At 42.8% G+C, this 23,625-nt stretch overlaps 1 protein-coding gene across 3 annotated transcripts in view; it reads right to left on the bottom strand.

The window, feature by feature from the left end:
- Positions 1 to 23,625, bottom strand: part of PIKFYVE (phosphoinositide kinase, FYVE-type zinc finger containing) — a 151,725-nt gene that overhangs the window by 116,887 nt on the left and 11,213 nt on the right. For 2 of the 3 annotated variants that reach the window (XM_069983502.1, XM_069983503.1), the window contains 11 exons: positions 22,818 to 22,999; positions 15,938 to 16,108; positions 13,913 to 14,028; positions 13,656 to 13,827; positions 12,107 to 12,314; positions 9,151 to 9,240; positions 5,121 to 5,259; positions 3,511 to 3,668; positions 2,851 to 2,962; positions 2,326 to 2,473; positions 1,189 to 1,356 (listed from right to left, as the gene is read on the bottom strand). In XM_069983502.1, the coding sequence (XP_069839603.1) occupies positions 1,189 to 1,356; positions 2,326 to 2,473; positions 2,851 to 2,962; positions 3,511 to 3,668; positions 5,121 to 5,259; positions 9,151 to 9,240; positions 12,107 to 12,314; positions 13,656 to 13,827; positions 13,913 to 14,028; positions 15,938 to 16,108; positions 22,818 to 22,989 (1,654 nt within the window). In that variant the 5' untranslated portion in view covers positions 22,990 to 22,999. The remainder of the gene's footprint in view (positions 1 to 1,188; positions 1,357 to 2,325; positions 2,474 to 2,850; positions 2,963 to 3,510; positions 3,669 to 5,120; positions 5,260 to 9,150; positions 9,241 to 12,106; positions 12,315 to 13,655; positions 13,828 to 13,912; positions 14,029 to 15,937; positions 16,109 to 22,817; positions 23,000 to 23,625) is intronic. The other variant, XM_069983504.1, reaches the window with a different exon arrangement.

The raw sequence follows: 23,625 nt of genomic DNA, 5'->3' as shown, positions 1-23,625 counted from the left end.
AAAACAAACATGGGGAGTGTGACATCACAGTAAATAAAGAAAACACAGGCAGGTTGGTCATGTGTCTGAAAACACAATAAACGTTCTAAATAAATAATGAAAGTGTATATAGAACATACAACACCTACAGAAGTAAATGCAATGTTAGTGTATTTAAAAACTCCAGACAACCCCTTTAATATCTGCCTATGAATGTATGTTCCAATTTCTGTGTCCCTTTTTGTGATGTTCCCCATGAGCGGCATTCCACCAGAGATGGGCGCTGTAGAAACGCTCACCACATACAGAGTTATGCCTAAACTCTGTACCTGAACCTCATAATTGTAGGAAAACCTAACCGTATCAGCTTTCACTTTGCCAAGTCTACTATTTAAAAAGTGCCATAATATACACTGCCTAAATAAAATTTATAAAATTATATATATATATATATATATATATATATATATATATATATATTCATTCATGCAAGATACATTTCTATAAAATACATTCTGCATACAATGTCATGAAGTCTAGATTATATTTTTTAAATTCTAAATATACTTTTTAGAGGGATTCCCCATTTACTTCCTACATTATGAGAGCCGTCAAAAGTTTGTAAAGAATTTCCATACTTTAGTCTTTAATACAAGGTAATGTTAATAGAAAACAGCATGCAGACAAACAAACAAAATGCCTTCCTTAAAATATAGGAATAATGAACCCACAAAAGATATCAATGCCTAAGTGCATGCACATACAGGGGATATACTCCAGGGATAACTCACTTCAGCTCACTGAAGCATTGCCAAAAGAATACATTAAAGTAAAAATCAATAAAGTATTGTGTTAGGAAAAAGAAAAAAAATGTTTTTGAATGCAACATAACATAACATAAATAAATACATAAAAATAAAATAAATATATATATATATTCATTTATCAGCTTGTGCCTTCAACAAAGTAAGGACAGACAAACAGGCATACCCATACACACTGGCCTTTTATCATGTTACTTGCCAAAAACTATATAACTAGAAATGACTGTAATAATTGTGTTTTGGTGAAGGAGAATAGTTTTGAGCTCCAGAATTTTTTATTTTTTGAAAAAGGAAACTTACCAAATGAATAGAAAGTAAAACTGTATATAAAGAGTTGACAGGATTATGTCATCAAGGCACAGGCCTTCATTGACCAACTTAATACCTTTCTGGTCAGCAGGGTGAGGGGGCACATGGGGATACTTGGAGTGCTTCTTGATGTGGAAGTTGACGTTGTCCATCTCTACATTGAGGCTGATGGAAGCGGCCGAGTCACTGTCCATAGCAGATTGGAAGCTGCTGACTGACGTGCGTTTGCTAGGGCTTGCAGAATCTTTGCAAGATGCAGCAAGGGGAGAAAAGCAAGGGGAAAAGGAGGAGGGAGACAAAGGGTAACCAGGGTGGAGGGGGAAAAACTACATTTAGTAAATGGAGGTCCCCAAGTTCAGTCCTTAAATGTAACCAATAAGGTTTATACATTGGGATATGATATGAACAAAGTGTAAGAAAAACACTGAATACATTAAAGTGTACCTGTCATTAAAAAAACCTTTTTTATACTTTACAGGGACATGTCAACATTTTTGATTGGTTGGACCCCCACCAGTAAGGAGAGCTACGGGGAGCAACCTGTGGCAGCGAGCTTTACATCCATTCAGGGGCCCCATAGATCTAGGGAGCAGACTGGATGGGGATTCCTGTAAGCCAGGGAGTGAAATACACCACCACGCGCTTCTCCTGATCGTGGGTCTCCCTATGACATGTCAAAAGTTATTTTTAATGACAGTGCCCATTTAAGATGAACATCAGGACGGATCCTTGGGGACTTGTTACTGAAGAAGCTATATTTCAGAATATGAATGTGCTAATACTATAAACTGGTGAGCACACAGAACTGCTATTAACCTAAAGCCAGAACTAGCAGAGGAAGCAGATCTCTGGTTATTGAGCAGGGACAAGACCACCACAACATATACTATAGGATATTTGGAAAACAAGTTGTTAAAAACTGTCACTGTATTAGTATCACTCCACAGCTTCTGCATTCAGGTTTCATACAGATATCTGCATGGCTTAATTCATCTTATAATGAAGAGTGAACTAGACTGCATCGATCAATAATGCCATACATCTGTGGACGAGGGGCCCTGAGATACACTTCAGTAACAGCACCAGCACCACCACATACACAATTACATGTGTGGCACAACACACACCATGATCACAGTACACTATAAAGGGTGATGTCAGATGATGGCTGCAAAGCTCTGCCATACTTGTCCAATATATTCATTTAACTTACTGGTTAAGTTGTCTTCTCCTTCATCCGCAATCTGTTCTGTATCACTGTCATCAAATTTGATGTCTTTAAACCAAGATGGTTCGGAATGTCCTTCCACAGAATTCACTGAGTCACTGTCCGGGGATGGCGTCTCTGAGAACTCTGTGCTCTAAAAGTACAGAACATATTCTTTACAGAGAGGCAATGCACTGTGTATACACTTGAGATCTTTCCTCAGTGGATGGCTTTACACAAGTGCAGATTAAATCCTGAACATATCTGTGCTGACAAACAATTCTCCATTCCACACTTATATAATAAGCCATCTAGATGTCAGGCAATTTCTACTGATATCTAATATATGTATTCCCTCTGGCTGTCTAATGGTAGACATACATGCCCAAGACTTCCTTAGGATGCCGCATTTTCATATACAACCACACACACACCACCAATTTTGTCGAGCAGTCTGACGCTTACTCCTCCTAAGAGTAACTGAAGTTGTATAGCCACCTTGAGAAGCAGCAAAGGTTTTAGTTTACTAACCTGAAGAGGTCGGTACAAGGCATATTCATCACGGAAAAGCTGATCATGGTGTGTGACACAGTCCAGCCATCTTCCATCAACAAGGGCTTGTCCTATAGCTATAGCTTGAGCTCTGAAAATAAAAAAAAAGCAACAAAACTAAGAAAACAAGAACGGAAAAAAACCAGTTGGCTTGTGTATACTGATCATTGTCTAGAAGTGCAAACAGTAGAAAGTAGCAGAAACAAGTAGAAACAAGATTCTGCTACACCAGCCTGCTTCTCCTGTGCAAAGGAAACGCCAGTCCAATTTCTAAATGAAAAAGTATCTAATCCAGCAGCGAAGGAGTCAGCTAAATATTTATTTTATTGAAAATCACCTGGACATAAATGCAGCATGAAAACACAACATAACTGTAGCATTGTTTTTTCCTGATGCTTTTATGTCCGGGTGATTTTCAATAAAACAAATGTTTTGCTGACTCCTTAACTGCTGGATTAAAAATAAAGTACTTTGTGTGATACTACTTTTCATTCAATAGCCTTTTACATTTTCATACACTAATATCTAAGGTCTTGGCTTTCTAGTCTCGCTGACCTTGAAAAACCAATATAATGTCTACAACATTTCTATGAATACAGTATAATGCGGATGATATTTGTGATACACATAGAATATTACCTGGTGGTGACATGTCCGTTTCTGATTAACCAGTTCACTAGCTCCTTCCCAACAATACAGTTAGGGTATGTGCGCAGCCAGTAGCGGTGATCCTGAAATTCCATGCCACTGCTGTGGTGACAGATCTTCTTCCACAATTCCTTCAGCTGCACAGAATCCTTCATGGAGAAAATAAAGGAATGGGCATTAACCATAGTTACTTGAACCACTGGATTACTGGTCCCACAGAAAGGCATGTTAGTCAGGATGAAACCGTGAACTAGCATTGACGCCGAGGCTATTTAGATAAATTATAGTTTGTTCAAGAAAGTCCAGAGGTTTCTCTCCACCCAAAGGTGCTTGACTGAAATGTCTCTTGTGTATGAGGAAATCTATCTGTGAAGCCCAGTGGGTGGGGAGAAGCTGTCTGGGACTGCCCCAGTGACTACAGCTTTGTTCCCATCTGGTTTAAAAGTATACTATACTTGGTAGTAATAAGGGTGCCCGTCTCTGTCCTGAATGGATCCCTTTAAGGTAACTAAGGCCCTATGCACACATGAGTACCATATTTTCTGGCGTATAAGACGACTTTTTAACCCCCGAAAAATCTTCTTAGAAGTCGGCGGTCGCCTTATACTACGGGTATGGTCACCCCATACTCCGGGTATGGTCGCCCCATGTGGTGGGGGAGCTCAAAAATGTCCATCTCATTGGAGAAGCTCGGAGACGCTCGGCTGCTGGGAGAGCTTCGAGAGAATGACAGGGTTGCGGTCAGGCAGGGGTTAATATTTTCCGGCGTATAAGGCAAACCCCTCACAATCTTCTTAAAAGTCAGGGGTCGTCTTATACGCCCAGTAGTCTTATACACTGGAAAATATGGTAATCCTGCCTGTAATTGCAGACATGCAACTATGGACAGGATCCGAATTTGTATGTGCACTGATCCATTGATTGTAATTGGTTATACGTGACACAAATATGGCCAGTACAATGGATTGCCAGTCATTCTTGTGGCACAGACCATTGCCTTTTACAGATCCGTAGCAACTACAATGTGTAAATAGGTCCATTCAAATCAATGAATACTATACGGTCTGTAATTACAGATCCGTAATTGTGGACTGATAATACTGATGTGTGAAAGGGGCACAAGTGCTAAATATTCTCCATCTTTATAAGACATATACGGATTAGCTCTTTCTTAAAAAGATACCCGAGGCAAAAGTTTTAAAAAAAAGGGGAGGGCCGGGGGGAGGCTGGGAACATAATAAAGAAGTCATACTTACCCATGCCCCTGCAGCACAGCACCACCAGTCATCATCTAGTCTCCTCAATCTGCCGAGTCGGCCAGTCAGTGACTGCAGCGGAGCTGGCATTTCTGGAGCCTGGCAGGAGACTGTAATCGGTGATGCTACGCTGTGGGGGCACGGGGGCAGGTAAAAAGGACTTGTTTTATTATGTTCCCACCAACCGTCTCTAAAAGGTTCGCCATCACTGGACTAGATAATAAAATTTGGTAAAACCAAATGGAGCACAAGGCAAAAAAGGCATAGAGACATAAGTCATGGGAGAACAAGAATTTTTATGGAAATCAGTTAAATACATGTGTAAAGCAATATGGTATTTTATACCAAAAGTATCTTCCTCTCGTCTTCACTGGTGTCATTCTTCAGGTATGTGCGAGAGGCCTGGGGGCTGACAGATGAATCATAGGGTGGTACCATGGGGGAGCCAGAACGGTCCAGTGACAGGTTTGTTATACTGGCGGACCTGGAGAGAATTAAAGAGAAACAGAATCTATTACATTTTAAGAACTGAACTACTCTGCAGTTGAAAAGATGTCCATTTCCCACTGCAGTTATTATTCCATGAAGATCTCAATTTACTAGACAACCATGGCATACATGGATGACTAGTAGGGATGGAAACATTGTTTAAAGAGACTCTGTACCCCCAATCTGACCCCCCAAACCGCTTGTACCTTGGGATAGCTGCTTTTAATAAAAGATCTGTCCTGGGGTCCATTCGGCAGGTGATGCAGTTATTGTCATAAAAAAACAACTTTTAAACTGGCAGCCCTGTGCCCTTTGGCCGTGGTTTAGTTTGTGTATGCATTAGGCTGGCACAACCTCTCCGTCCCTCCTCACCTCTGCAGTGAAAACTACACAGCTGCCTTAAAGAGGATCTGTCGAACCCCCCGCTCCCCCACCCCCCATGCCGGGGTGACAGGCTCCCGACCCCCAGCTAGATCCCCTTATACTGACCTGATCCCGCCGAGTCCCGCTCCCAAAGCCGGTCTCGGGACGGAGGTATCCTGGTCAGAAGCCGGCACGCTGTGGAGAGAATGAATGGAGCCAGACTCATCTCTGCAGCGCGCGCACGGCTCCATTCATTCTCTATGAACGCAGGACCTATCTCTACAGCGCGCGTGCCGGCTTCTGACCAGGATACCTCCGTCCCGGGACCGGCTCTGGGAGTGGGACTCGGCGGGAACAGGTCAGTATAAGGAGATCTAGCTGGGGGTCGGGAGCCTGTCACCCCGGCACGGGGGGGGGGGGGGGGTGACAGGTCTCCTTTAATAATCCAGCCCATGTGCCGGGCTGACACAGCTGATGAATAGGAGGCAATCTGCCTGGAGCATTCCTAATGAGGAGGAGGGACAGAGAGGTTGTACTAGCCTAATGCATACACAATGTAAGCCACAGCCAAGGGGCAGGGGGCTGCCAGTTTAAAAGTTGTTTTTTATTACATTAACTGCATCACCTGCCGAACAGACCACAGGACAGATTTTGGATTAAAAGCAGCTATCTGAAGGTGCAAGCGGTTTGGGGGGGGGGGGGGGGTCAGATTGTGGGTACAGAGTCACTTTAAGAGATACAAATGAGTAGAAGCCGGCATTGTTATACATCATGGTCCACAAGAAGTAAGAGGTCCCTATCTGTGTGGAGTGGATGATGTGCCATTACATTTGGGGTATCTCTGCTCTCCACAACAATCCTCAGTAATAGTCCTAATTGAGAAACAAGAACTCGAGCAGCACTCACAAGCCAACTAAAACAGAGTTTTATTTTGAAAACATCAAACGAACAGTGAAGTACCAAAAGTAAGTAACGTTCATTTAAATTACGCCCGGCATCACCTGACTGTTAATAAGACTCTTTCGGTGGGTTTATGGTGCTCTTTTTAAGGGTAGCATAAACTAGTGGCAGAGAAGCTGAACAAAATTATCAATTACATTGTTTACTGCAGCTGATTCGGAGATATCCTCCTGAATAACATGGACAATAAGTAGCCCCCTATGGTATGTGCATGTGCTCAGTACCCCTGGATACTCATGAGCTCCAGCAAACTCCGTCCACCAGCTGCTGATTAGCATTTATCTATCCATGCAATGTATAGTCAGTTAACTGTCAATTAGCAGCTGGAGGAGGTAGGTAGAGTGTTGATGTACAAATCCCCTTCTCTTGCATATTAGGAGTATGGTTGAATAGTATGATTTAATACATTGCTCTGTTCAGCATTTCTGTCCCTAGTTTATACTGCCCTCATTTAACGGCAGCATTCCCTCTTATGGTGTGTTTACACAGAGATTTATCTGACAGATCTTTGAAGCCAAAGCCACGGCTGAGTTTGAAAGACTGAGATTTCTCCTCTTTTTTATTATAATTATTATTATTATTTATTTATAAAGCGCCCTTAGTTCCAGAGCGCTATACAATAGATAGGCAACAGGCAGGAACAATACAAGATCAGAAAACATTACATGAAGGCAAAAGACAGACTGGTACATGGGGGAAGAGGACCCTGCCCGCGAGGGCTCACAATCTTATCAAACAAATGATCCCTTTACAAGCAGTCATGTGTTTCCCTAGGAAATTAACCAATTACAGGCAGCTTTGTTCTCCTCCGGGCTGCATAAACACATGAGTGATAAAACTGATTTTTGTGTGCCTCTGTTTTGATCTGTTTTTCGCACAAAACGGATGAAAAAAACCCCCCAATGTGAACCCATCCTAACTCTTGCACGTCAAATGTGTATGAAGTATACAAACCTGATGAATAAATTAACTGAGGCATCCTAATGGGCAGTGCTTCATTGAAAGGCAAATCATGCATTTTTTTTTTCACCTTTTTGCTGAGAACCTAAACTTTATTTCAAATAAAATTATCATTTTTCATCCATTCTTCCATTGACTTCCATTCCACTATAAAAAAAAAAAAAAAAAAAAAAAAAAAAAAAAAAAAAGATCAAAATGCATCCTTTTTTTTATTTAGCGTACACAAAAAAGTGGTCGACAAAGTTTTTGTGTACACTAACAAAAAAAAAAAAAAAAAGGATGTGTTTTGATCCATTTTGTTATAATGGAAGTCAATGGAAATCACTGATCCCTGTTAAAGCAGTACTATCAGCAGGTTCTGCCCAGAGAAGCTGCTGATATGCCGCAGAAGCTTGGTAACTTAGGAGTATTGCTGTCCCTAATGTTCCTCTTCTCCTCCGCATTCTTTATTAATTCTCTAATTGCTTATGGTGGTGCTTATGTAAATCTGCTGCCTAAGAGCATTTGGGGAGTCACACTCCGGCCCCCAGCACCACCGCGTCCTGCCCAATCCGCCCCCTCACGTCCTGCCCGCTATGCATATTCATATATGCATAGTGGGCTCTACGTACCAAGGCTGCGCAGGAAGATGTCCCGTCAGAGACGGACTGCTTCCCGTGCATGTGCGATTCATCCGGGCCGCCGCCGATCCTCCCAGAGGTCACTCAAGATGTATGTATGTTAGTCTGTGAATGTGTGTGAATTGAGGTGATTGGGTTTTTTTTTTGCAAATTGTATAAATGAGAGTGAGTGGTAGTGTAAGCCTGTTGAGAGAGTGTGGATGGTGTGAATGATGAGAGTGAGCATTGTGTGGACCCATCATGCACACTCATCATCCACACCATGCACACTCTCATCATCCACATTCTCTCAACAGGCACACACTACCAATCACTTTCACTGGGCAGGACGCTGTGGTGCTAGGGCTGGAGGGTGACTGAAGGGTTCCCTGTCACTACATACTCGCAGCGGTCTCCCGCTCGGCTCCAGCTCTGCTATGTCTGTATATACTGGTCTCCTGCACGGGGTCCCGGCGTCCTGCTCTCCCGCCCAGCCAATCAGTGGCTGCGGCTGGGCAACACACTGATTGGTTGGCTGGGAGAGCAAGACGCCGAGGAGCGAGGAGACGCCGTGCAGCGAAGAGAGGTAATGTATATACACAGCGGAGCTGGAGCTGGGCGGGAGTAGAAGGGGTTAAGGGGGCGGCAGAATTACATACTCGCAGCAGTTTTTCAGACCGCTGCGAGTATGTAGTGACAGGGAACCGCCAGGACCTGCCAGACTCGCAGCGAGATTTACACTGCGAGTCGGTAGGTGTGAAGACACCCTAAAGCCATATGTTATAGATAATTCTAGGAAATCAAGAATTTGCTAGTATACTTTTGTACCATTGATAGGAAAAAAAGATGTGGTTCAGTACATTGGAGACTCCGTACAGGGCTGCCACTGCAGATGGAATAGTAGAACTGAAAGACCCCATTATGAATCAACATTTGCCAGGTGCCATTGGGATGCGTCAGGTGTTGAATCTGGTACTTTATCACATTTGCATTCATATTTTTACCTGTTTCTTGCTGGGGATTTGCCAGCATCTTCTTGCACAGAGGCTAGGCGTGTAGCGAGTGAAGGCTTTGAGGATTCCTGGTGAACAAGACTGGAATATAGTAATGAAAAAAACCAGTTACTAACTATGGGTAGCTTCATGTATACCGGATCGTAGCGGATTTCACGCTGGCTACAGCAGGGCCAAAAACAGAAGAGTGCAACAGGAACCTGCAAGTATATACTCCTATCACCCCCTTGTCATACACACAATTTAAAAAAAAACTGCTTAAAATGAGACTTTTAGCAAACCATTTGATTAAATAGAGTGTACCATCTCACCACGTTAAGGTGACCTGAGAGAGATGGTCCTACACTGACACTGGCCTCTCTTGGGATCACATTAAGCCTTTAAAGTGACACTGTCACCCCCTTTTTGCATTCTAACTTCTCTACACAGGTGTAATGGGTAAAGTTTTCATACCTTATTTTATATCATACCTCAAGCAGTTCAAGTAAAAAGTGATCTTTTATCATCTGCAGATTGTGTCAAGTTAGCCCCGCCCACAGCACCACCGTTGGCCCTGCCCTCCTGGGTGTCATTAGCACATAAGCCCTGCCCCCTCCACGCCCATTGGTATGGGCCGACCTAGAGGGGATGGGGCCTAGACCTTTAGGCCAGCCTGTTCCAATGGTTGGCGAGCGGGCAAGGCCTATGCGCCTATGACATCATGGGGGCCAAGTGGCGCTGTTGTCGTGAAGGCCCGCCCACTTAGCACAATCTGCAGTTGATAAAAGATCACTTTTTACTTGAACAAGCACCATGACGTATGATATAAAATAAGGTATGAAAACTGGTAAATTTACCTTTTACACCTGTGTAGAGAAGTCAGAATGCAAAAAGGGGGTGACAGTGTTACTTTAAAGTGGGCATAAAGGATCAAACTAATCTCTGTTTAAAAAGGTAACCATATCCCCCACATAGCAAACATCTAGTGCCTTGTTGGATGAGTAAAACAAAGCAATGTTTTCAAGCTTTAATTGCTGAAACCTTGTATTGACTAGTTGGTTGAATAAACACTGCAGCTGCTTCCCCTGTGAAATATACAAGTTGGCACACATGGTACAACACTTGTAGAATTTTAGAACTTTATATTCATTATCAGACCGCCAACAGTGTTGCAGAAGTCTAAATGGTAGGACACAAGTAATACCTTCACTTTTTCTCTCTGACATTTTAATGCAGCATAAAATAACATTTTTCCCTGGATTAAAAATACAAAGAGTCTACAGTGCCCTTGGGTAGCAAGGTCTCACTCCGATTACCCGTCCTTTCCTTATCTGATAGACTGGGCTCAATTCCCAGTGCCCTGTGGATATTTAAAGGGGGTTTCAACAGGACAAGTACGAGATTTTGGGGGGTCCAACCTCCATATCCCCCGGCTCTGGAACATGACCTGTGGCTCTATTCATTCTTTTTGGAGCCCCGGAAAAAAAGCAGTGTTATACTCAGCTCTCTCTGACGGCTTTATTCATTCTCTATGAAGCCGCCGGAGAGAGCCAAGTATAGCACTTAGCTCTTTCCGGCGGCTACATAGAGAATAAATAGAGCTATATATAATTTTAATTGGAAAACCTTTAACGCATTTCCATGTTTGCAGGTTTTACCATACACATGGTCAAGTCAAGGAGGCAGATGCCCAACCTCACAAACTCTCAGCATGTGTGCCACCATCCACAACCACATACACACAATATTTTACCCTGGCTCAATGCTGAAAGCCGAGCCCTGCCAGTCTATCAAACAGACAGAGGTTAGGCAATCCTAGGGATAGCATCCACGACCATATTACAGCTGCATTTATATTTAGGAATTCGGACTGAACACACCCACATTTTTCATACGGCTCTATCACGAATATCACTGTACACAGAAAGAAATTAATTTAACCATAAATCCACAGCATACTGATCGGCTGAGGCTGCAGATCTGCAGGTAGATGTCACAGCAGGTCTGATCCATGTGGATTCAATCAACAGGGAGAACAGGTTTTTTTTCGCTCCTGGCCACAGCATAGCAGTAGCAGCTACATCAAAAATATCTTTTTATTCACTGAAGTGTCACCCTCGACATTGCTAAGCACAGAATCAAGAGTGCCTAATGGCCACTATAGCACTGATTGAAGCCAACGAGCACTGCAGACCCCAGGCAAAGGCTCTGCAATCTAATTTTTTTCATTAGATTAAAGGCAGAGAGAGAAAAAGTGCAGGTGTTACTTGTATCCTCTAAGACACTGTTGTTGGTTTAGTTATGATTTTGCAGCTGTCAGATGCACATATATACCAGGTTTATTGAATCATTTGTTCACTTTGATTCTGCAAATGTAATTTCCCAAAGTGCTGAGTACACTACAGGTTCTTGCACTGGAAATAACACAATGCTGTGTGTGACTGGGCAGAATGGAAAATTTTACCAAATTAATGCCCCCTCAGTGACCTAACTACTGACCTCTGGCATAGACTGCGCATAATACTGGTCATACCACGGCCCTTTAGCTCTTTTCAGCTATTTTCCCAGCTTTCTGCTTTAAATACAGGAAAAGGGGGTTTTCTATTCCCTTCTAGCTCTTTAGCATTGAGTATTATGTGCAGAGTGCCCACAGGGGGCAAGGCAGAGCTCCATGGAAACCTTAGTTTGGCGACCAGAGTGAAAGAATTACTGTGCCTGGTATGTCACATGAGCCCACAAGCACTACTTAACTATTAATGGACATTTCCTTGAAATTTCACTTGTCTGGGAAGCAATACCAAGTACTGTGTACTGTTCCTGACAACAAATAGATAGAGAAGAATTTGACTGCAAAGACCAAAACTAATACAATCATATGCTACAACATGTGACAAGTTGTTAAATGACTACTGGCTTTCTATAGAAATGAGAACTATAGTATGGAAGATTTCATAGTAAATAATATTACCTTTGCCAAGCAAGATCTTCCTCTAAAAAAATGTTGCGACTGGACTTTCTTCCTCCCACAGGAGTACGAGGTTCCCCAGGGTCCAGGAGGGACACCGAGCAGGAGGAGTCCGAGAGGGCATTCAAGTCTTCTCCAAATGTATGACCGTCAGTGGAATGTGCATAGTTTATTGCTATCTTGCAGCAATAGGTACAAGCCCGGAGATCACCTTGACACAAAGGAAATCACGATTTTACTAATACACATAATAGCACTGACCTCAAAAGAGGCCTATAAGACTAAGCATATCTATGTTTTCTGAAGGTGAGGAAAACGCAACTTTTCTCATAAACTTACAATGATAATAATGTAAAGGAAAAATATGACGGGGCTTCTGTAGGACCATGTTAGGAGCAATGAAGCTATTGCGTGGCTTCTAAACTCTCAACACATAAGGAAAAAGGAGTTTTATTCTGGCACGGCAACTAGTCATCTGGATGGAGAGCCGCCCATGACTGATCAGAGCTCTCTGCCTGTCAGTGAGCTCTGCAGGAATGACTGACAGGCAGAAAGTATAATAACGCATATCTCTGCCTGTCAATCCTCCCTGCACTGCGCTATAGAAAAGAAACTCAATCATATCTTTGATAAAAACCTATGGAGAAAGTATTTGCATCAAACTATAAAAGTATAATTTAGGAACAAAAAGAATGCTTTTCAAAAGGTGCCCATAGCCTTTAAGGATGGGAATATTTCTTAAAAAAAACAGCTGTGGCATGTACTTCTGTATACCCCCATGATGCATGTTCCTGAATGTTGGCAACCCCAGTTAGATGCTAATGTTTTAATAGTATCTCAGCGCACAACAACTGGGTCTGGCACAAAAAAATGCTCGCTCTGCCAGTCAACAGGTGAGGCAGACCACCACTGAGGCCACTGACTGGCTGTGCAGGCAATTCCTTGTGCTGACCCTGATTCAGAAAGTGAGGTGAAGCAGGACAAGGGCTTTGGGACAATGGCACCAGCAGGGAGCGAGGAAGGTAAGTATAGGTTTTTTTTAGTCTGTTTTAATAGTTAAAGTGCTTTCTACACTGCTATGCCTATAACCAATTTCCTAACATATAAACTACACTCCAAAGATTAAGGGTGCATGCGTGGCCTAAATGTGCTACTATGGCATGCATTGTCTCTAGACTTGTCTCCCACCAAGCATGTCTTGGGCATCTTTGATTGGCAACCACAAAAGGAGCTGCCAGCAGAGGATCTTGATGATGTGCGTAGCTGGGTTTTTTCCAATGAGGTTTTCAATATTTTGTTTTATCATTTACAGATCATTAATGTCTATCAATTCAGTGATTACCATAATTTCAAAGCTTCTTTTTGTGAACTTCTCTTGGTACATTTTCAGTCCCACCACACATAATACATACTGGCCATCTTCTTTGAGAAGACGAGCCCCCCCCAAAAGATGAGGTTTCACTGTAATACATTTCTTTAGTGGCATAAGTTTGCCCCTAGATATAGCTGCTTATCATGTACACTCTACTAGGCTGTTCTGCAGTAAACCAACCTGTATATCCCATAAATTTCCCAGGGATTTCCTGGTTGCAGCAACGGCTGCAGAAAATCTGGCCACAAAGTCTACAGTGATGCCTCCGCCGGAAAGTGGTAAATTTTTCATTGCAGTCGTAGCACTCTTTACATTGGCTATCAGGCATCCAATACTGCTTCAAGTCACTGTCCTGGGGAAGAAAGTGAGTAAAGATGCATTTATCATACACTCATGGAAATATTCCTGAGACAGAAACACTATAAACACAATGTTACCTGACTCTTTCCTTCCATAATCTCCTTTAGGCGCTTGACCACTGTGCTTAGACTGCGCAGCTGCACAGCCGTGCGAGGGTCGTGTCCCAGAGGAGGCTCCGGCTTTCTTCTAGTCTCTAAAACAAACCATGTGCAATGGTTAATAGAACTGTGGTTACACACTGTGGTCGCTACTGCTGTGTTTTCAAACAACTTGATTGATCCAGCAGTCATCTTTACAAACTAGGGCTGGGTTCACACTACGTATATTTCAGTCAGTATTGTGGTCCTCATATTGCAACCAAAATCAGGAGTGGATTGAAAACACAGAAAGGCTCTGTTCACACAATGTTGAAATTGAGTGGATGGCCGCCATTTAATGGCAAATACTTGCTGTTATTTTAAAACAACGGCTGTTATATTGAAATAAATAAATATATTTAAATAAATGTTACATAGAGACATACTACTTGCTCTGACAACTGTGTACAACACAGAGCAAGCAACGAGACAAGCGACACATCAGAGAGTTTCTCCCCTTTGTATTTTGAGGGGTCTCAGCACCTGCACCACTACCTAGGAAAACCTTTGATATAGAATATTTTGGGGGGAAAAACACCCCTTCCCAACATGTGACATCAGACACTGTAAAGGAATAACCCATAAACCCCCAAAACACACAGACACCTCTTTAGTTCTATGCAAATAGGTACTCAACACCATATACACAGCTATAACACAATCAGTGCAGTGGCCAAATGGTTAAAACAGCAGAGAACACAACATATGGACTATGGATCTATTTACAGCACAAAAACACATTTTCAGGTATGACTATTATTCCATTCTACAACCTGACTAGACATCCAGCATTGATAGACGCAAGGTACACATGGGGCGGTACAGAAACTGTCTGACTGGGCAGGATATGAGAACTATAGTGACACTACATACAAGTGTTGGGGTTACAAAAGTCACAAATGAACAGTAGAGGAAAAGAACAAAATAAAAAAAAACCTTCACATAGGTTAAAAATACACAAATTCTTGTAGTGTTCATCAAGAGGAAGGCAAAATAAACCTATGATGAGGGTGATCCGAATGATGCTACTGTATATATACACACACATTTAGTGAGTGACAACAGTCAATGGTTCAGGGCTTCTAACTTTGTAGTATACTTTCTGTTCAGTACTGTGAGCACTGATGCTAAGGACTGTGTACACCTAAGGGCATATAACATGAATACCAATCCGGGGGTATTTGCCAATCACTACTGTTTCTAGCATGCATTGATATAACACACTCAGGAATCAGTACATGGCTGTTAAGGGGAAAAAAGGTCTCAATTGGAAGCTTTTTTTAGCAGGCCTCATACTGGTAAGTCAGTATGAGGCCTCAAAAGGTCTCAATTGGAAACTTTTTCAACAGGCCTCATCTGGTGGCCACCTATATTTATTCTCCAGTATTAGGGTATGTTCATGCTACAGACTATGCACAGAAATTTCAAGTGGAAGCCACGTGGCCTCCACTTGACCCAATGCATTTCTCAAGCAAAATCTTCTGTTTACCCAAAGAATTGACAAAGAGGCTTTTCCAAGCGCCTGAATAGCTGCAGGATGAAATGCCTCCTCTCTCCCCCTCCCTGCTTGATTGACACCTGGAGGTTGAGTCTCAGGTATGGAAGGGAGGAGTAAGGGCCCTTTTACACGGAAAGATTATCTGACAGATTATCTGCCAAAGATTTGAAGCCAAAGCCAGGAATGGACTATAAACAGAGATCAGGTCATAAAGGAAAGCCTGAGATTTCTCCTCTTTTCAAATCCATTCCTGCTTTTCGCTTCAAATCTTTGGCAGATAATCTGTCAGATAATCTCTCTGTGTAAAAGGGCCCAAAGGAGGTGTCACAGCCTGGTGCACTTCAGGAGTTTGGGAAAGCTTTTTGACTTGATAACAAGATAAGAAGGAATATTCTTTTAACATTACAGGGCAAAAGAGAAGCAGTAGTAAGTAGAACTGGTAAAAAGGTCGGCATGTAGATACAAACCTGAGCTGGTTGAGGACCTTCTTTCTCCAAGTAACTGCTTCTTGTATTGCACTGGAAATTTGACAGGCTGCGATGTTGGGGAATGATGGGGACTAGACCAGGTATTTCTTACTGCATGGTCACTGGGTCCAGGCTCTGACCGCTCTGCAGCAGACACTGTTCTGACCTCATCTGAAAGAATAGCACAACATGGTTACTCTCATGGCACCTCCAGAATAGGAAGAATCTCAGCGACTGTGCTCCACAGTTACAAGGCAACTGGGCAAAATTCTATCTCACATTGCACCAAAAACTAGCATTCATTCTAAGCGCCAGGTAACGTTTTACACAATTCCAGAATAATAGAAAGGCACTCACCCCTCTGTGTGATCTTCTTTATTAATACAGTGTAAAAAACACAGGACATACTGGGCAATTCAGCAAGAGGCCAGACACTTAAAATAAAGCAAAGTTACAGCTGGTTCGCGCACATGCTTGCTTCTTCAGGCTCTCTTTATACCTTCTTCAGACCTGACCTCAGGTCTGAAGAAGCACACATGCGCGCAAGCCAACTGTAACCTTGCTTCATTTTGGGTGTCTGGCGTCTTGCTGAATTGCCCAGTATTTCCTGTGTTTTTAATACACTGTACAAATAAAGAAGATCACATTGAGGGATGAGTGCCCTTTTCATTTCTATTATTCTGGACTGTTACGTTTGATCTTTATACTTTGGAAAAGTGAGCAATAACTAATGATCGCTATACACTGTGCAGTTTTTGACTTGCAACATTTACAACCTCCATTCTTGGTGAATTTCCCTGGAGTAGTGCCGGTGGCTGTTGTTGCATGTATATTTGATTGACAAGGAAAAGGTGTAAAGCAGAACCAGATTCATTACTGACATGTGTCAGTGCTATGGCGGATGATATTGCACAAGGAAGAGAAAACTATCTAACATATACAACACACCATGTCAAATATCTCGGCATGTATAGCTCAGTGGATCTCTCTTGTTTGTTTGAACTATAGGCCGCTTTTGGAGTCTTTGGATGGTGATTTGAAAAGTTGCTGCTCTCAGCAGGATCAGTGTCCTAAAGATGGAATACCTACCTAAGCTCTTGTATATTTTTCAATCTATACCCCTACACCACCCAGGCTCCTATTTGAAACACCTACTTAGGTTGGCATCTAAATTTTTGGGGGTCTCGTTTAGGGCAAGGCTACAGCACTCCCTGATTATTAAAGAGACTCTGTCAATAGGTTTATGCAGCCCTGTTTAAGGGTAGCATAAAACTAGTGACAGAGAAGCTGAAGAGAATGATGTATTACTAACATTAATTTGGGCAGCCAATTAAGAGATATCCTCCTAAACAACATGGACAATAAGTAGTCCTCTCCATTATGTGCATGAGCCCAGTAGTCCTGGATATTCATGAGAATGAGAAAACTCTGCCCACCAGCTGCTGATTGGCAGTTATCTATCCATGCTGTGTATAAGCAGTCAAGTGTTAATAAGCAGCTGAAGGGCGGGGGGAGTGGTGTCGAACAAAACCTATTCTCCTGCATAATAGGAGAACGGCTGAACAAAATGATGTAAGTAATACAACGATCTGTTTAGCATTTACATCACTATTTTATGCTCCCCTCATTTAAGGCATCATAAACCTAGTGACAGATTCCCTTTAAGCACAAGGATAGGGGAGGGTCTGGATTGCCTGATTTTACTTTGTATAACAGAGCCACCATAGCCATGTGTGTTTTGGACTTACTGCATCATAGCGAATGCAAATTAAGGTCGGAACTTGAGAATGTGCTGGGCCCTCATGAAGCCCAAAGACACAGAGATTGGGTTTTTCCCAGTCCTTGTTTTCCTCCTGGAAGGGCTTTGTAGTCAAATTGGGGCTAGTCAGGGCAATACCCATTTCTCTATTTTTATTCTATTTAACAGTTTTTTCACTGTTCCCACTGCCCACACCCCGAAAGTCAGAGATGTCATACCATTGTCAAAGATTAAAATATTGGAGGAAATCAGGGGCGAAGGGAGTTCTCAGTTGGGTACCTGGCTTTAGTATTTTCAGTTACGTAGCCTGATTATAGAACTCAATGCTACTTTAACCACATTGAAGCAGATATGTGTGGCCTCAGAGGCCCTTGATCATAAAATGTCTCTTTTATATGGCATACTATTGACTGAGGGGGGCAGAGGACCAGCCACTGGTTTTCAGTGTGGCATGGCAAAGAGAAGTGGTGCGTAAGATTTCTGACAAGTAGTGGCTAAAGGCATTTACATTAAGGGTGCCTTCACACCGTATCGCAGTAGAAAATCCGCTGCGGATCCGCAGCAGATTTAACTAAATGAATGAACACAGCATTAAATACGCACTGTCAAATCCGCTGCGGATCCGCAGCAGATTTGTAGGTGCGAATTTGATGCTGTGTTCATTCATTTAGTTAGTTAAATCTGCTGCGGATCTGCTGTGGATCCGCAGCGGATTTTCTGCTGCGATACGGTAGGTGTGAAGGCACCCTAAAGTCCCTATTCCACCAAAAGATCTGACGACAGATTATCTGCCAAAGATTTGAAGCCAAACCCAGGAGTGGATTTGAAAAGAGGAGAAATCCAGTCTTTCCTTTATGACCTGATCTCTTTTTATAGTCTGTTCCTGGGTTTGGCTTCAAATCTTTGGCAGATAATCTGTCGTCAGATCTGTTGGTGGAATAGGGCCTTAACACATAAGTTGACGGTGGCTAGTAGGATACAGGAGCTAAACTATAATATTTTAACGCCAAGGTACCGGATATCTGAACGCCTACACAAACTATTTCCCTCCGTCTCGAACTTGGGCTGGAGGTGCTCCAATGGGGTGGGGGCCCCATGCTCCACATTTGGTGGACCTGTCCGCCCATTGTATCTTTGTGGAAGGGGTTCAGATGTTGTATGCAGTTCAGATGTTCAATGCAGTCACATCTCAGCAGATGGAAAGGAGAGCCATTACTATCTTACTAGACCCGCTTTCTAAGGTAACGAAAGGTCTTTTGGGCTTTTTTCTCGTGGCCACGAGACAAATTATTCCCAGAATATGGAAGTCAACCACTCTTCCCACCTCCCACATTTCCACCTACATGAGGGCCCTTGTATATGGTTGTCTGGGATGGACACTGTGGTATTATTTGGGTGTCTTCAAGTAAGTCCCCTCAACACGCCTTATACCTTACACACACACACACACACACACACAGACACACACACACACACCTTTCGGCATGGGTTAGTCTGTTTGTCTGGTCTTGTTTGATTATAGTACCTTAAGTGCTGACTGTTACACATGAGAGTAGCATAGTGCATGACGTTATGGCTCTGGGGCATATGAAAGGGTCTTAGGACCTCTATATATAATACGCCATTAATGTACCATGTATGATATACAAGCTCATGAAGAGTAACGAGTACACACCATTTAACTTAAGGTTGGTTTTTGGTGTTCCAGTGCTTACTGTAATGGCGTTCTGCATTATATACTACCTGCACATTGTTTTATTGTTATATTTGTGTGCAAACCTTAATAAATACATTTTGAACAATAATATGTACAGCACATCTACCACACCACATGAGCCACTGTAATAAATGTGGTGCAGCTCCTGCCTGTTCCATCTAGTATTTTGCTGCCTAAATGTAAGACAGTATCACTAAACCTCGCCCAGTGTCACTGTGGGATTTGCTTCATGCAGCTGGATTCACAGCAGAAGAATAGAGGTGGGGCCGCGGGCTGGGGCTGGAGAACCCTTGGAAGATTTGCCTTTTGTTTTATAACTTACATGTAAAGACGGTGAGAGGGGTGGGGGTGATAAATTTCAGAAACCCCTTATATTCAGTGGGGTGTTCACAACAGAGGTTCTCCTGTCAGTATCCTTAAGCCCCTATTACACGCGACTGCAGCGAGTTGGTAAGTGCAGGGGGGGCCGCAGAGAGGTGCGGGGGGGGGGGGGGGGCTTCCCGGGCGATCGCTTGATTGTCCGGGCAGCCCATAGAGGATAGCAGCGATCTGCTGCCACCGCTAGTATTCGGCGGGGCAACAGCAGCAGATTGCTGCTATCCTGGTTGTTTGTCTTTCAACATGTTGAAAGGCAAACAACAGCAACGATCAGCCAGCATCGTTCATGTCTGCTTATCATTGTCTTCTATTACACCAGACGACTATCGTCTGATATCGGCAAAATATGGCCAATAATTTTTTTGTGTAATAGGGCCTTTAGCAGATGACAACAAAAATCCTGGACAAATAGTACACCATGTAGTGCTATTCTGGTAAACTCCCAGACACTGAGGGAAATCCAATGGATTCCACTATAGTTAATGGGATCCATTAGGTGCAGTGTGTTTTTATTATTTAATGACGATTTTTTTAGCCTCACAAAATTGATGTTCTTTGCTCAGGATAGGCCATCAATATTAGGTCAGTGGTGGTTTGACTCTGTACACCTCTGACCTAGCCTCTGCAATGTCAGTTCATTCCTGCAATCTCCATATTATTAGTTACAGCAGTGCAAAGTACAGCAGCATTGTCCTATACAGGTGAAAGCAACAAGGCTGCAGTACTGTGCACCATTATTACGGCGACCACAAGGATGAGCAGAGGTAAATAAGGAAGAGGCTGCAGTACTCCCACAAAGGACATCAATTTCTAAAGCCGGATAATCCCTTTACAGTAATAAGTGTAAAATAAATAATAACAAATATTTGCTGTCATAACCCTTTAAGGCTGGGTGACTGCCCTGAAGACTGTTAGTGATATATAATTGTATACATTCTCTACCTCAGACTCACTGACTGTCCTGCAGAGGCCTTTCTGGTTATTTCCCTATACCAACTGGTTAGATGCAGTTTGCTCTCTTCTAGGATGGCAGCAGTGGACATAAGGAATCTTTGGACAAACAGCAACCCTAATTCCACAAAGCAACACTAAAAACCTGCATTCACTTTGGTCATTTTTTAACCAAGGAATGTCAGTATAAAGGGAACAACTGAGGGAGCTGCAGTGCTGGTGCACTATGTACTTTGTAACCTGAGGCAAGTAAAGACAATTTTAATAGCGTATTACAGTTACATTTGTAAAAAAAAATAAAAAAATTACTATTTCACAGAGATATATTAAAAGTTTTGATTAGACATTCCTGAACATTAGAACAAATACGGAGAAGCACCTAGCTTTACACTTCACTCCCTGGCTCACTGTTATTGCCAATGGAGCCAATCTCCTGTACAGATCCCTGCTTCTTCCAATGATTTATGGGTCTCTGACCATTCAGAACCTCTGACCTGTCAAACATTTTTGCAAATAACTGGGGCATGTTAAAGAAATCCTGCCATTGTATCTCAGCTTACAGATGTATAATTTTTAGGAGTAGATTATTTACAGTGTGATATTGCAAGCAGTTTTGCATTATGCTCCCTTTATTCCTTTTTTTTCTTTTAACGTTTTCTGTGTTTAAATCAACACTACACATATGGCCAAACTGTGGTCCATGCTGCCTCCATGCCAATGTTTTGTCTTTTCTCTGTTCAAATAAAGAGACCAAACATAGGAAGTCCCAGTCCTTTGCGCACTCACACAAGGAAAGACACCTGTTCATCATGCAGGTGGTATATCAACTAAGGGCAATAAACTTAGGCTAATAATATTATTAATTTTTGCTAATTATAATATCAGCTATGCATGCTTACCAGGAGACAATGCTCTTTGTTATGCAACAGTTCAGGCAGCATAATGTCACTGGATGGTTACAGAGGTTTTGGTGCTGTGTGACAGGAGAGCTGACCATACAGTGTGAGCACCAACAGGATTCTGTGCTATATGGACATGCAGCAGATGCACATATGTGCAGTAAAGGGAGACACCTAGTGGCCAGATGTATAATGTTGTTTAAAAAAATAGAATAAGTAAATATAGAGCAAAACTTCTTGCAAACACAACCCCTGTTAATTGGAAAAAAGTGACACTGTCTCTTTAAATACACTCCCTTTAAAGGGAACCAATCACGTAAAAAATGGCTATTAAACTCAGGAAGTGTGCTGATAAATCATTCAGCACCCTTCCCATACATATCCCTATATCCCCCGTCCCTGCGAATGAAAACGTGTAATCTTACCTTTAAACATTGTCGCACTGTATGGTAATCTGCCCTAAGTAGTCATCTGGGCGGTGGGCTGTGGGCAGGTAGTCACGGTCCCCTGGGCGGATCGGCGATGTAATCACGCCCCTCTGGGAGGGAAGGGCGTGATTCAAACTCCAGTGAAGGTGTGACATCCTCCGGAGGCATGCTGTAGCGTCCAGCAGCGCGCCGACATTCTCATTACGCCGCACATGCGCAGTACAGCAAGTCCCATTCTGTGCTGTAGGCGGCGTGATGAGAATGTCGGCGCTCCGCCAGACGCTACGGCACGCCCTCCCGCCCGGGCATGATTACATCGCCGAACCGACCAGGGGACCGTGACTACCTGCCCACAGCCCACCACCCAGATGACTACTTAGGGCAGATTACCATACAGTGCGCCAATGTTTAAAAGTAAAATTATACGTTTTCATTTGCAGGGACGGGGGATATAGGGACATATTAATAGACATTTTTTATGTAATTGGTTCCCTTTAAGCTTGAGGGTCCAATGGGCAGATTACTCAGTGATTGACAGCCTTACATGATAATGGAGGCATATAGAGTTAGTTGTCAATCAGAGTAGCACCGCTAACTGGACTAAGTAATCTATTTCTACAAAACTTTAGCAATGCAGTCAGCTCTCCCCACTCTATAACATGCCATGCAGATCAGACACTTTGGAGTTTTGTTGGAGGTTTCCCAGACTTTTATCAGATTATTCTTCTTACCCAAGCCCGCACATTACCTTTGTTAAAACGGAAAAGATTCACAAATGAGCTGTAGGCAGACTTAAAAGGCGGATCATCTTGATCTGGGGTCAAAGGTTTAAAATGAGTAAGATGGGATGGACTACTTGGAGACCTGGGCAGCTCGCTGGCAGATTCCAGTGTAGGAGACGACTTGTCATCTGTGGCCATCTCATGAGACCTCAAAGGAAACAAGAAGAATGCCATAAACATACTTATTAACAATAGAAACACACACACACACACACACATATCACATTTATTGTGGAAGAGTTTCTGTCTGTGAGAGTACAGAAACAAGATCTGAGAATACCACAACGGACGTACTGGTGGCTATGTACTGCTCGGTGTGAGGATCTGCGCATATACGGGCCGTGCAGAAGCCCTAGGCATCATTTTAAAAGGGATACTAAGCAAAACAGGGGCTACTGAGCAGTGCGGCATAATGCTGTGTAGGGATACCCTACGTTTTTCTAAAATTGTTTTCTTAAAATTATAATTGATGGCTTACCCGATTAGCCCACTAATATCAGATAAGTACAGGTCCAACTTATGGCACCTGTGATGCATGGGTGAGTGCAGCAGTACCATACATTTTGCAGTGGCCATGCCAGGTACTACCCATGGCTCAGCCCCAATCTTTTGAAAAGGCCTAGGTAGCAGTAAGGTGCAGTACCAGAGTATTTGCACACAAAAAAGTGACATCGAAGAGCATGTGCCAAAGAGCTCTAAAGAGAGCTGGAGTGACCACAGTACATGAATGTATAGGTCCTGATAAAAACAAACATTACCAGAATCTTAATACAC

Source organism: Dendropsophus ebraccatus, chromosome 9 (assembly GCF_027789765.1).
Source record: "Dendropsophus ebraccatus isolate aDenEbr1 chromosome 9, aDenEbr1.pat, whole genome shotgun sequence".
In the NCBI taxonomy this organism is placed as follows: domain Eukaryota; kingdom Metazoa; phylum Chordata; class Amphibia; order Anura; family Hylidae; genus Dendropsophus; species Dendropsophus ebraccatus.
This window is presented reverse-complemented; position numbering and strand designations above follow the sequence as displayed.